Raw genomic sequence first — 12,878 nt, forward strand, 5'->3', positions numbered from 1 at the left:
CTGGAGGATTTGTCTTTTGCTGTCTGTATAATTTAACTTTCAACGAATAAAAGGATGCTGATAGAATGGTCCTCTGCTTTGCTTCTGAGAGATGGCTGGTGGGCTTCACTTACTATTCTGACCCCTGATTTAAGGGCAGCACAGTCAACATGCTATAGGGATGCATGGGAAAGTAATGGGGAAAAATGAATCACCAAAACTTCTGGGGACAAAGCTAGAAGTCATATGAGAGTCAGTTTGGTCCAAGAAGAAAGAACTTTCTAGTACCCAGGTATTAATTAGATGGGTCAGAAAACAGCTGGGTGTTAGCCTAACCCTCACCTTAGTGCTGAAAAGGAATTCACTATAGTTTAACAGCATTTGCCCTATGACCTAGAGCTGAGCTTAGAATTTGGACACTTGAGTTTCAGCCACCAGGACTCAGAAGTCCATCAGAAACCCATCATACCTCCCATGGCCATTTGTTAAACGGTCACATATTGTAGCCCACTGTGTCCTCTGTCAATCTCCAGTTAAAAGCTGATTTTGTTCCATACTGACCTATAGTATCTGAAACAGCAGGTTCCAGGGAAGTATAACCAGTGGAATAGACAAAGGATGCTCTCTCAAGGGATATAGTGTGGTCCAGGATGAAGCAGAAGTCCTTCCCCACTGGACTTTCCTGAGGAGAAAGGAGGGCAGCCTCTTCCAGAGCCCAAAATAATAGGTTCAAAGACTTGGTGAATAAGTACTCTTGGTAATTGAATAAAAGAAATATAAAATGATAGAATGTACTAACAGGATATTCTTGTGGTTATAGAATCCATCTTACTAAGAGTCTGACTTCTTTACCTAGTGGCCAGATGCATGACCCAGAGCTACCAAGACTCTATAAGCCCATTTCCTTACTCATTAGATCAGTATACTGATAAAGGGAACATTGCTTCTCCAAAGCATTGCTATAGATATACATGTATATGTTAATATACATCTATATATATGAATTCACACTTTATAGAATGTGGTAAGGCTATGTTTGTGCCTAACCCTAAATGTATATGCTGAAACCTAATTCCCAATATGATGCCATTGAAAGTGATGAGGTACTGATGTTGGTGTCCCCTGAACCCCTGAAGTGATTAGAGACCTTACACAAAAGCCTTCCAGGTAACTCTCTCTTCTACCATGTGAGGATATAATGAAAAGTGTTGCCTAGAAACCTGAAAACAGGTCCTGCTGGTGCTTTAGGCTTGAGCTCTCCGCCCTTCTAAACTGTGAGAAAATAAATTTGTACTGTTCACCAGTACGCCAGCCCATAGTGTTCTGTTATAGCAATCAGATCGACTGAGACACAAGACACTGAACCTGGCAGACAATTAAGGCTCTAGACGGTGATGGCTAAGAAGGAGACATAATTTCAGGTTACGTAAATACAGATATGTAAACACATATGTAAACAAGGAGTCACCCAGAGAGTTCACTGCTCGTATAGTGATGTCTGGCACACGGGGGAACACAGGGAAGAACCTGGCTTCCTACACAGCTTCCACTGTCCTCTGCGAACTAGCGCCTGGTACCACCCAGAAAAACAAAGGGCACATTAGCCATCCATGGTCTTTGGGGAATCTAAGATTACATCGTGAGATGGACACTTACTCTGAAGAAGTTGAAGCAGAGGCCAGCTGGCCGCGGATACCAGCAGGCTCCAGCGCCCCCACCCCCGTCATTGCATTTAATCAAAAGTGTATTCAAAATATGATTCTGGGAGATTATAGGGGAGATTTGCAGGAGGCTCTCAGTGTAGGCAGAGGTAGTGGGAACAGATTGTGGCTGGGGGCCGGAGGCTGGGATAATCACGGGCTCAGACGCGCCATTCCCAGGCCTTGGGGTTCACCATTAGCTCTGGAGACCTTGAGCATGGGAGTGAGGACTAGCAAATCTCACCCCAACCCCGCCCCTTTCCCAGGATTCACTCTGCCTAGATGGAGGTAAAGTCCAGGTTCCAACCTTGGATTTAGCAGGCTCTCATCTGCAGTTTGGGCTTCCTAATGCTGATTCAATGTGAAAAGGCCCCTCCACCCTCCTCCAAATGACTAGACCCTACCAAGAGTATCAGAAGCTCCGCTGCAGTCTCCCGGGAGGGGGTGGAGTGTCTACCTGGACCAAGGAGGGGGTATTGTATAGAGCGCCTTGAAAGAAACCTTCAGCTAATGCTCTTTATTACAAGCGTTAATCCTGCAAAGCCGACTGGAAATAATGTTTATCTTTTCGCAGTTTAATTTTCCGGACCCTAAGCCTCGGGTCATCGAGGGCGACGGCAGAGTCTCCAGGGAAGCTGGGGGTGGGGTGGGGTGGGACCAGCTGTTGCCCAAAAGCCAAACGCAGGGAGGGGGTTTCCCTAAAGGAGATGAGGGAGGAACCAAAAGAGGGCTTTGGACCTGAGCAGAAACCTAGGATCCACTAAACCACCCCGACTTGAGATTTTCCTTTAGCGCCCTCCTTGGGCTTCATTTTCCGCATTTGAGGAGGCTCACGGTTTTACCTTTTTTGTTGTTGTTGTTTGTTTGGATGGTGTTTTGAAACAAGGTTTCTCTGTGCAGCCTTAGCTGTTCTGGACCTCACTCTGCAGACCAGGCTGGCCTTGAACACCCAGATATCTGCCTGCCTCTAATTCTGTGTTGAGTGCTAGGATTATAGGCATTTGTACCACCGGCCCAACTTAAAGTTTTGTTTGTTTTTTCCTATAGTTCCCCTGATGTCCAAATATCTCTCTGCATATGCCAAAGGCCTTAAAAGAACCTTTTTCTTTTGGATCCTTTTGCCCTCCAGCCCCCACCCATCCCACATCTGGAGGGCGTCAACCAACAGGGACCAGTCTCACCACTGAGTGGTACAGCCCCTAAGACTAGGACACTGCCCACAGATGATGTTCTCAAAGGCACACCAGCTCTCCTTGCTAGTCCCCATGAGTTCCTGGGGCTCCACCTGTCTCACTGCCTAAGTAGGAAGCTGTGAGTTTACTCTTTGGCTGTAGCTGAGTCAGAACTGGGACCTGGGCCCAGGCGACCTCATTTAAACTGCATTCTGTGGGCATCTTCAAACCTCTCACCCAACTCCCACTCTGTGGTCTCTCTAAACTCCCCAAAACAGCCCCATTTCATTGTTGCTTTCTAGAGAAGCAGTGGGCCAAAGGACCGTCAAGTTTCTCTTCATGGATGTCAGCACAGTAAGTTTACAATCCCAGGACCACAAGGGAACAAAAGTTGCTCCTCAGCAAATATTCTGATGTCTCTACTCTTCAGCTGCTGGCTTGTACAGTTTGGGTGTGGGGGGTGTGTCACTGTGTCCTGGGCGTTGTGGGTGGCTTCCTCAGTTTATCTCTATGCTATTGACAGAACTTACGTTGGCAGCCCCCAACCCTGCCCCCAGAAGCCTTCAAGACAATTGCGACCCCACTCCAGCTCCACCAGACCTCTCCCAGGGTCCCTGGCATTGATAGGCTGCACACCGTGGGTTCAGCTGGTTATTTTTAAGGTATAGCCTGGGAATCGGAAGGGGAAGGAGACACAGACAGTCCTTAGAAACCGTTCAGCAAGGAAGTTACAAAGTGAGCGGGCTGGGCAGGAGTGGGTGAGCAGGAGATGCTGTTCCTGCCTTCCGTCCAGAGGAGGGAGAGAGACTTGGTAAAGGTACACTGCTCACACACAGTGCTTTCTCCCGAGCTGTACTGCCCTCTTCCCTCCACGTCTGATTAGGTGCACGTCTCCCTGGCCAGCCCCAGCCCTCTGTGCAAGGGTAGCTGCTAGGATAGTTCTGTGTGTTTGTCTTAGGCGAAGTGAGAGCTCCCACTTCCTGCCAGGGCCTGGAAGCTTCTTAATGTGAAGGTGAATCCAGAAGCAGCCAGTTCCAAAATTCTTCTGCAAACCGCAGCCACTGCACTAACCTGCTGAGAGAGGAACGGTTGATTAAAACCCGAAGGCCACTTGGCCATAATTTCTAGAAAATCGGAGGTCAGCTTGTGTCCCACCCCAAGGGAAGCCAAGGTCTAGAGGCAATTTGCTTGTCAGAGGCAGTGCTTGAGTCAGTTATGTGTAAATTCACATAACAATGTAACCCAATTTTCTAAGCCAAGAGCTAATCCTGAGAGAAATTACTACAAAGGCCAGAATTTGACGTAAGTAATTGCTGGAGGCCGCTTAGTGTTTAGGGAATGGCCCTATGAGGCAGTAAAGTTTCCTTTCACCAGGCCCTCGTCAGAGGCACATCAGAGGAAGAGGACATTAAAAGTCTTGCTACACTGGGGGTCAAACCTTTGGGAGTATCCCCCAAAACAGCCTGATCCTTGGCTTCCCAGTTGTAAAATGTAGAGAGTGTCTTCACTGCCCAGGTCTTTTAGAGGGTGAGGAGGAGAAGTGCCCTGGCCACTGTGTATGTGGTCAACTCCCTCAGACATCCCAAAGCCAGAGCAACTCTTGAACATAGTTGGTACCAGCCAGGCAGAGAACAACTACTCTTATAGAAGGGCAGAGGCCCGAGGAAAGAGACCTGCAGCCTGATGTAGCTTATAGGACAGTTGCAGGGAGTTAGATTGTCCTTCAAAGACTGTGATTTTAGGAAATCTCTCTCTCTCTCTCTCTCTCTCTCTCTCTCTGCATTTATTTTTTTGATTTGGGTTTAGACTTGGGAGTGTTGAGACACTGAGAGTGTTGTGGACAGTCTCCCACTAGATCTGGGGAAAGCGGCAGGTAGGTATCTTTTGAATGCTGGGATCCTACTACCTTCTGCTCCAGAAGGGTATTGGAACCGCACTTCAGGCTCCCTCCGCCTTGGGCACGGCGCACAGTTCAGTGGCAGCCCCTGCAGGGTGAACGTGGAGTTTCCAAAAGCTTTGGCTGCACAAGAATCCTCTTCGCCTCCGGAGTCCCTAGGGACCAGGAGTCGCCGGATGGAGCTGGGCTGTCTGGGAATCATGCGGCACTCTGGACTTCTGGCCCTGGGTGGAGCTGAGGGAGCGCCTTCAACAGCGCTGGCTGCCGCCGTGTGAGCCAACGACCAAATGCGGGGTTTCTGGCCGCTTGGGTAGTGCACGATCATCCTGGGGCTGCTTGACTCTGCGGTAAGAAAGTCAGCTTCTCCTGATCGCGGGGCCTCAGTAAAGGAGAAGCAGGGTACCGCCAGACCGCACTCTCTGCTCTCCATCCCGCTCTCTTGAGCGGCGGCGCACGGCGGAGGCAAGGACTGTGAGCTCTTGTGAAAATCTTCCAGCCTGCGGGCTGTTGAGACTGCCGCCTCCTCGTCGTCTGCTTCTTCTTCTTCCTCTTCTTCCTCCAGGTCTTCCAGGTCACTCAGCCGCAGCCCCTGGGCCTCCCGGCTAGCAGTAACATCTGTAGGAAATCAAGAGCGAGTGAGAAAAGCCTAGCACCCTAGGGAAACTCGCGGGAGGGTCCTACCCAGAGAAGCTTTTAGCGAGATGCGCTCCGCGCTTCTCCACCGGGTTGCTCTCCCTAGCGCCAAGGCTGGCTGCCTGCCCCAAGGGAAGAATTCTCCGCACTGCCCTGCCTGCCCGGCTTCTCAGATCTCCTGGACCCCCTGCTAAGCCAAGGAAAGGCTCCTTTGCACTGCTGGAGTTTCTCCGTTATAAAAAGAGGAGGGTCGTTCTTCTTTCAACTTCAGCACCCTCGGTGACTGGTGTCATGTTATTTGATCCAGCAAATATGTACGTGTGCAGAGCATCATTTCGACATGAGGCATTTAAGAATCACAGCAGTAAAATGTCTTCCAGGGGAGATGACCTTCTAGAGGGGTGAGCAGGGACAAAGTGCAGAAAATGGGGGGCTGAGCAAAACCGAACCCGGAAGAGACTTGAGAGCTTGGGTGAGGAGGGGAAGTCTTTCTGAAAGGACACTTTGGAGCTACCACATTTCTTTGTGAGGCACTGGTGCAAAGGCCCTGGGGTTTGCAATGCATCTTGGGGCAAGGATAATTAGAGCATCTTTTTAGAAAATCTATAGTAGCACAGGTGGCTTTGGACCTAATGTTTAATGTCCGTTGCCTGTACCTTTGGTGTCACCCTTCAGGCAGCCCAGAGAATCTTCTCCTCCACCTTCTGCTTTCCTCTCCTCCCCACCTTTGTTCTTGGGAGCCCATGTCATTTTGTTCTCCTTCTTGAGGCGCCGGCGAGCGTTGGCGAACCAGGTGGACACCTGGGTGAGGGTCATCTTGGTGATGATGGCCAGCATGATCTTCTCGCCCTTGGTGGGGTACGGATTCTTGCGGTGCTCGTGGAGCCAGGCCTTGAGCGCACTGGTGCTCTCCCGGGTAGCATTCTTCCTCCGGCCAGCGCTGCTCAGCTCCACCCCGCCATACCTGCGGGCACACAGGGTTCAGATTTCAGAAGGGGAACCAGGTGCTTAGCCAGCAGGAAGTCCAAGTGGCAGGAAATGTAGTTCTGTCCCCCCCCCTTTTTTTTTCCAGGAGGTCGGGAGAGGGGGATGACCAAAGGAGGCCAGCCGCCAAGCCCCGCCCCCAATTTCTCACCTGTCATATTGATACTGCCCCAGAGTTGGCTCATAGGGGTAATAGGCCCCTGGCTGGGTGAGGCTGGGGGTAAAGCTTCCTGCAGCATCCTTAAACTCATACTGAGGATTCTGGTGGGAGAGGAAAAGAGAAATTCAGGACTGCACAGGGGAAGGATGCATGCATCTCACCTCCCCTTGCATTGGCTGTGCAATAGTGGGCACAGAGAGCTTTTACGTGCTCTGTGCCTCAGTTTCTCCCTTACTAAGATTGAGGCAATCAAGTCATTCATGCTGGTAGAAGGCATGGTGGAGTCCCCGGGACAGGTAGACTATCAACTACTACAAAAGCTGCAGCTTCTGGGTTCCTCACCTCAGTACACCTGCTAAGGCCCTCCCCAGCACCATCTGGGAGAAATCCTGACTCTTGGCCTGCTTGTGCTTTGGGGGTAAGTTCTTTGAACACCTGTGCACCTCAACTACACCCCTGTCATAACGATGATTCACCTATCTTGCAGAACGAAAAAGAAGTGCAAATGGTTTTTAAGCAGTGTGAAGTTCTACAAACTGCGGAGCGCTGTGAACTTGAACTCGTCCTTGGCCCTTGCTATACTATTTTCTCAGCATTGTCTGTCCCATTTAGACTGTCCTCAGACAAGGTCACAGTAGAGTTCACCTGTGCATTCCCAACCCCAGTGTTCACTGAGCAGTCCCAGGCCCACCCATCACTCACCAGTGTACCACACAGTGTGGGTGGCTCTGGGCCATAGGTCAGGTACCCAGGGTAGCTCTGAGCAGCTGCATAGGGTGCTCCATAGATGCCCAAGGCGGCACCCAGTTCTGGCCGAGCACTGCCCAGCAGTCGACTGTCGTAGGGTGTGCAGCAAAGAGTAGAGGCAGAGGTGGAGGCTGAGGCCACATCTGACACTGACCGAGGGGCTGTTTCACAGCAAGTGGCACTGGACCCTGCAGACACCAGAAACTACAAGGACCAGAAAGGAGTCGTTAGAAGTTTAAAATTCAGAGGCACCGTCTGCTGGCTCCAGCCAGAGGAGGGTAACAAGGAAGCTTCATTCCTTCCTTCTGCTAACCCAAAACCACCAGGTGTAGAAGCCCTCTGCTGACTGCGGGGATGGGGATTTTCTGATGGCAATGTACCCAAACTGCTATTTTAGATGCACTCAGGGCATTGCTAAGGCTCCACAGTCCCAAGGACCTTCTGGAAAAAAGACCAAATCCCTGTGCTTCCCCAGGGGATTCTACAAAGGCAGAGTTAAAAGTTAGCGTTCAAGGCCATCACCGACATCTCTTTCCTGTCCCTATTGAACTAAAAGGGAATCCATCCACGGTCAGAGTAGATTTGTCCAAGATCCCACAGCAGTGTGTGTGTGTGTGTGTGTGTGTGTGAGAGAGAGAGAGAGAGAGAGAGAGAGAGAGACTCTGTTGTAGAAAACGGAGAACAGTGATGGGCATCCTCAGAAATTCCCAAGGGAATCCTCACCACTGCACAACTGGAGGGAAGCAGAAGCAACACAGGTCAACAAATGAGCAGTGCAGTGCCTGCGCTCTGGTCTGGAGCGCTTTCGCCCCCCCCCCCCCCGAGTCCCCTGGCCACCTCACAAATCTGTACAAAGGGGACCCTGACTGCACGGTCGGTCCCTCAGATCCCACCCACCTCGCGCAGAGAGCGAGATTAGAGTGCCCGCATTTTCAGGCTGGCATCAGCGCGTGTCAGCGGGTGCGGTGGTATATTTCTTGATCCTTGCTCCTTCTGTCTACCCTTGGGTCACCGAGAAGAGAAAGCTCAAGAGCCAGCGAGCGAACTGGATATCCCTCCACCCCGTTCCCCACCTCCCGAAATAAGGCACTCGTTCACTCACCTGGGATGCACTGCTATACGGGTGTCCAAAGGGCGGGAAGGCCATAGCAGCTGGCTTTCCCGGACTCTCCTTTCTTTTGGAGTCCCTCGCTCAGCTGGGCGATTCGATGACCCCAGCTGCGTGGCGTCTGGTTTCCTTACAGGGCTGCAGGTGCTCGGCGCCAGTTCCTTGGCCCGCTGGGAGGGACTGGAGGCAGAGCCAGAGGCAGCTGAGCTGCCGAGTACGGCGATTGGGAATGAACCCCTGCGGCCTGTGGGGTCCAGAAGGCAGAGGGCCCATGGATCGGCAGAGTTAGGAAGAAGGCGCAGGGTGCCAAAGGCGCGCGGTGGCGAGTTGAGGTGCGGCACAGCGTGGGGCTGTGAGGTTCCCGAGGTGTCCCAGTCCAAGGTGGCCAGAGGCTCAATGTGACGTCACGGTAATCCCGGGCCGCCAGAGGGGACCTCGGGCCCCGGGGCCCCGGGCCACCGAGCGAGCCAAGGGCAGCCAGCCCGTGTATCCGCTCGCACTCTCAGGCACACTCTTTCTAGCTCTGTGAGGTTTGTGCGGCGGGCGAGGAACGTCAAAGACCCTGACCCTCTGCTCACCGCTAGATCCTACCAGCTTTCGCCTCCAGCTCACGCGCGCGCGCACACAGACCCTCTCCAAATTCCCCGGGAGAAGTGGGAGATGCGCCTCCCTGCGAGCCGCGCGGGCTCAGGGTGCAGCGTGCTCGCCTCCTCCCCTGCGGCCCCAAGGAGGCGAGAGACAAGCCGGGGAGGCGAGGGAGGAGAGAATACAAAAGAAGAGCCCCGGAGGAAAGTGAGGGAGTCAGGGAAGGGGGGAGAAGAAGGAGGGAGAGGAGCGATGAGGAGTCTGATGGCGGGGGAGGGGGGCGAGAGGGGGAAGTAGGGTGGGCGAGGGCTGGGCGGAGGCAGAGCCGGAGCAGGTGGCTCTCGGGACCAGCCTCCAACCCATCTCCGCCTCTCCGCTGCACTAAAGTTTGTTGGCCCCGCCGGCCCAGAGCTTGGAGGGTTGGACCAGCTCGAGCAGCTTTGAAGGAGTCCTTTAGGCAGCCCATCTTTGTCCTTGGGGATCTGTCTCAGGGTTTACTTTCCCAAAACCGTTGGCTAATTCCAGCCCTGGCCGGGTCCTTGACCCCTTGGGCATCTCTGCAGAGCCTTGGCCCTGAGCTAGGCCGACGAGCGCCCCCTCCAGACCAAGGTGCAGAGTCCGTTAGAGAGCTCCCACAGACGCGTCAAGTCTGATCCCTGGCATCTGTAGGCTGCCAGCCAAGAGTCTAGGCCATCTCCGACGACGGCCAGGCTTGGCTGCCCCCGGAGCGCGGCCCGCGGTGTCCATTCCGAGCGCGGAAGCGGGACGAAAGCACCAGGGCCGGACTGTCACCGCTGTGCTCTTCTAGGGGTGGCGCTGGCGAGCCGCAGTGGAGAGCTCCGGAGGGAGCTGCGCCAGGGACACCCAGCTGGGCCCAGTGTTGTAAGAAACCCCCCCTGGCGGGGCTCCTCAAAAGAACACGGATGCCCCTGGGATTAGGGAGGCTGCTTGCAAGACTCCCCGACAGGGGTAGCCAGTTAGCAAGTGCTGTAGATTTTGCGCGCTTACAAGCGGAGACCCTTCTGAAGACCGGACTAGATGTCTAAGGAACAGGAAGGACTGTGCAGGCTGGTGAAGAAAGGTCTTAGGTGGCGCTGCTGCGGCACCAGGTGGAGTCTGCAACCTAGAAAGCCCGGTCACAGCGCACTGCGCTTGACAGTTTTCAGACAGTCCCAGGTCTTTGCCACACCGCCTCCAGGGGTCGTGGGGGCTTGCTAAAGGACAAGGTCTTATTTTCCTATTGAAACTCGAGACGGCGTGACCCGGAGGGTACTGAGAGCTCTTGGTTCTAGCCTGGAAGAGCGATTGCAACAACTGAGACAAGGTTGGGGTCCCCGCAGGACCCTTCACTGAAAGCTTGCCTCTGGCTTCTGGATTGGCAGGCTACACCCAGTGACCTTTCAGAAGGACACTTTAGACTCAGCCCCAGCTCACCTCTCACAGCTTACGCAGAATAGATAAGGACCTTAAGGAGGCCACAAACCATGGATGAGTCTGCTACCACAGACCGCTGCTGCCTTGGAAAGCCTTGCTTTCAAACTGGGAGAGTCCTAGTTAGAAAAAGAATTACAGTCGTCGCCAGATTGACTCAGTGATAAAACGTCACAGTAATACATAGATCCCTTGATTTTTTCAAAACCTACTTTGGAGCAATCACCCCTTTATAGCTTGGATATCCTTAAGCTCTCCCTCTGTTTTTCTTTTCTTTTCTTTCTTTCTTTCTTTCTTTCTTTTTTTTTTAAGTAGGAATTGGAAAGAATTCATTAAATTAGTCCCTTGGGAAAGATTACTACTAATTAATTAATTGCAAACATTTCCAGAGGGAAGGTATGTCAATTGTAAAGTAATAAAATTAGATAGTTGAAATACTTACTCAGCAACTTTGATTGCCCATTCGTTCCTAAGCAGAGGATTTCTTTCTTTTTTTTTTTTTTTTTTTTTATTTTTTGACAGAAAAATGGGGCTGGTGGTGGAAAAAAAGCATTAGCCCTGTCCCTTGGTGATTTTGCAAAGTAGAAACTACCTTATAGGATTTATTGATTTTTCCACTGATTTATAAGGCCTCTGTGGTGTCAGTGCTATGTGCGGGGGCTCTCGGCCTACTTCTTGTCTTTGCTCTAGGATGTGAGAAAACCAATAGGATTCTGAAAAGAAAAGTCAAAATCAGTGGAAAAACAAATTGGGGAGTAGGAAGAACCCTATCATAGCCTTTTCCTTCTACTGTGGAAGCTTTTGGTTATGGCTCTTTACCTGATGTCTTCAGAGTTGCTTTACGGTTTAGTGGCTTTTATGGAATGAATCCTGGGGAGGAATGCTAGCCCTGTCCCTTCCATGTTCACAATCTTGAGAGACCTTGGTTTAATGTATCCTTCCCAGGGACGGAGTGTAAGCATCCTGTATTGGTGGTGCTCGGTTGTTAGAAGACACTTTGAGTATTTCATGGGATCCCCTAAAAATGATTACCATGAGATGTACCTCACAAGAAAACAAAAGCAGCAGCTTAAGCCAATATTCACTGCTGACAGAGCCCTCCGGGGCAGAGAAGTCTCTTTCTTGGAATGTCTGATTCGGGAATTTTTATAGTTTGTTTCCATCTTCCTCTATCTTTCTAGACTCTCACTTCTATAGCCTGGTGCTCTGGGCCCCTCTATCATGTCAGCTTTTCATTGCTCTGTTCAATGCTGATTAATTTATTTTCAAAGGAAAAATCCCCAATTGTATATGTGTGCTCATAGAATCTTATTGAAGCAAGTAAATAAACCCATCAAATACAGACCACCCCCACCCCCAGTTATATTTAAGGGAGTCAACAAAACCACTCAATGTCCTTTTGAAAATAAAATAAAAAAAAGATATTGGTTCTCTTGTGAAATTGTTCAACGTGTCTCATAGTTCTTCTAGCTGCTCATTAAAACGAATAGGAAACAAAGTACACAGAGGACCATTTGGACCACAGAGAACACTAATCCACAGTCTTCATTTGAAGTTCATATTTCTTCTTGTTAGTGCACTGACCATCTTGAGCATGTCGAGTAAAAGATGTGTCTTTGACAATAGCTTGAAGAGAACTGCCTTGAATAGGGGGAAAGTCAAACAAAGCTGAAGAAAAACCAAACCGTTCTGTAGTGTTTGAGAATGAAAACTGGCCGTGACTTCCTAGTAATTTATACAAAATGCCAGAGCTTATGGGGAGGTGAAGAGTAACCCCAAATTAGCTTAAAAGATCTCAAATTACAGATATAGTGAGTAAGTTCAGGGGCATAATGACATTGTAGAGACCATGCTAAAATACATTAAAAAAAAAGTATGGAGTATTTTTAGTGACTGTTTTTGAACTGAAAAGAATGAAATTTCCTCCAATCTATGCATGAATGAACAAGTGCATCTGGACAGATGCATCCATAATTCATACTGATCAGTCACCGCAGGTCTCCCTGAGTAAAGCAGAAATGAACACTAATTGTTTTGACGGAAGTAGTGTGCATGGCATCTGATAGAGAAACACAGCGAGTCCCTGCCTTGCCTGAATACATACTGTCAACAGAAAAGCTGGTATCGGGAGGCAAAAAGAAAAACGCCGCAATTCCCAGGCAAGGGTGTGATCAGCTCCTCTGGAAGGGGGCAAGGAGAAAGGATTAACCTCTTAGAGATAGAGTATAAAACACGACTGGATGCAGAGAGCCTTGTTTGCAAGCATTGTATCTAGCTTAGTGCTAAAATAGATAACTTGGTAATAAGAGCCAATTTCTTTTGTATTCCATGAGCCTGGGAGAGGTCCTAGACATCTCTGCTTTTCCTTATTAGAGGCTCCTGAGGAGAGCACCAGAGGTGAGAAGAAAGCCTAAGATGCCACTTAGCCAAGCAGACGACAGAGAAGAGGCCAGAATCCTGACCTCTCGATCTGGTGTCTTTC

General features: G+C 50.6%; 1 protein-coding gene across 3 annotated transcripts; it reads right to left on the bottom strand.

Moving 5' to 3' along the window:
- Positions 1-3,096: 3,096 nt before the first annotated feature.
- On the bottom strand, positions 3,097-9,719 carry Irx6 (iroquois homeobox 6). 3 transcript variants are annotated; one of them, XM_021631124.2, is made up of 6 exons: positions 8,375-9,719; positions 7,228-7,476; positions 6,517-6,626; positions 6,038-6,345; positions 4,758-5,363; positions 3,097-3,922 (listed from the first exon to the last, which is right to left on the bottom strand). In XM_021631124.2, the coding sequence occupies exons 1-6, from the start codon at positions 8,417-8,419 to the stop codon at positions 3,918-3,920; spliced, it is 1,323 nt and encodes a 440-aa protein (XP_021486799.1). In that variant the 5' UTR covers positions 8,420-9,719; the 3' UTR covers positions 3,097-3,917. The 3 variants fall into 3 exon arrangements, with proteins under 3 accessions (XP_021486799.1, XP_021486798.1, XP_060248207.1); XM_021631123.2 differs by having other exon boundaries at positions 3,097-3,925; XM_060392224.1 differs by having other exon boundaries at positions 3,494-3,925; positions 6,107-6,345.
- Positions 9,720-12,878: the final 3,159 nt, after the last annotated feature.

Source organism: Meriones unguiculatus, chromosome 10, assembly GCF_030254825.1.
Source record: "Meriones unguiculatus strain TT.TT164.6M chromosome 10, Bangor_MerUng_6.1, whole genome shotgun sequence".
Taxonomy (NCBI): Eukaryota; Metazoa; Chordata; class Mammalia; order Rodentia; family Muridae; genus Meriones; species Meriones unguiculatus.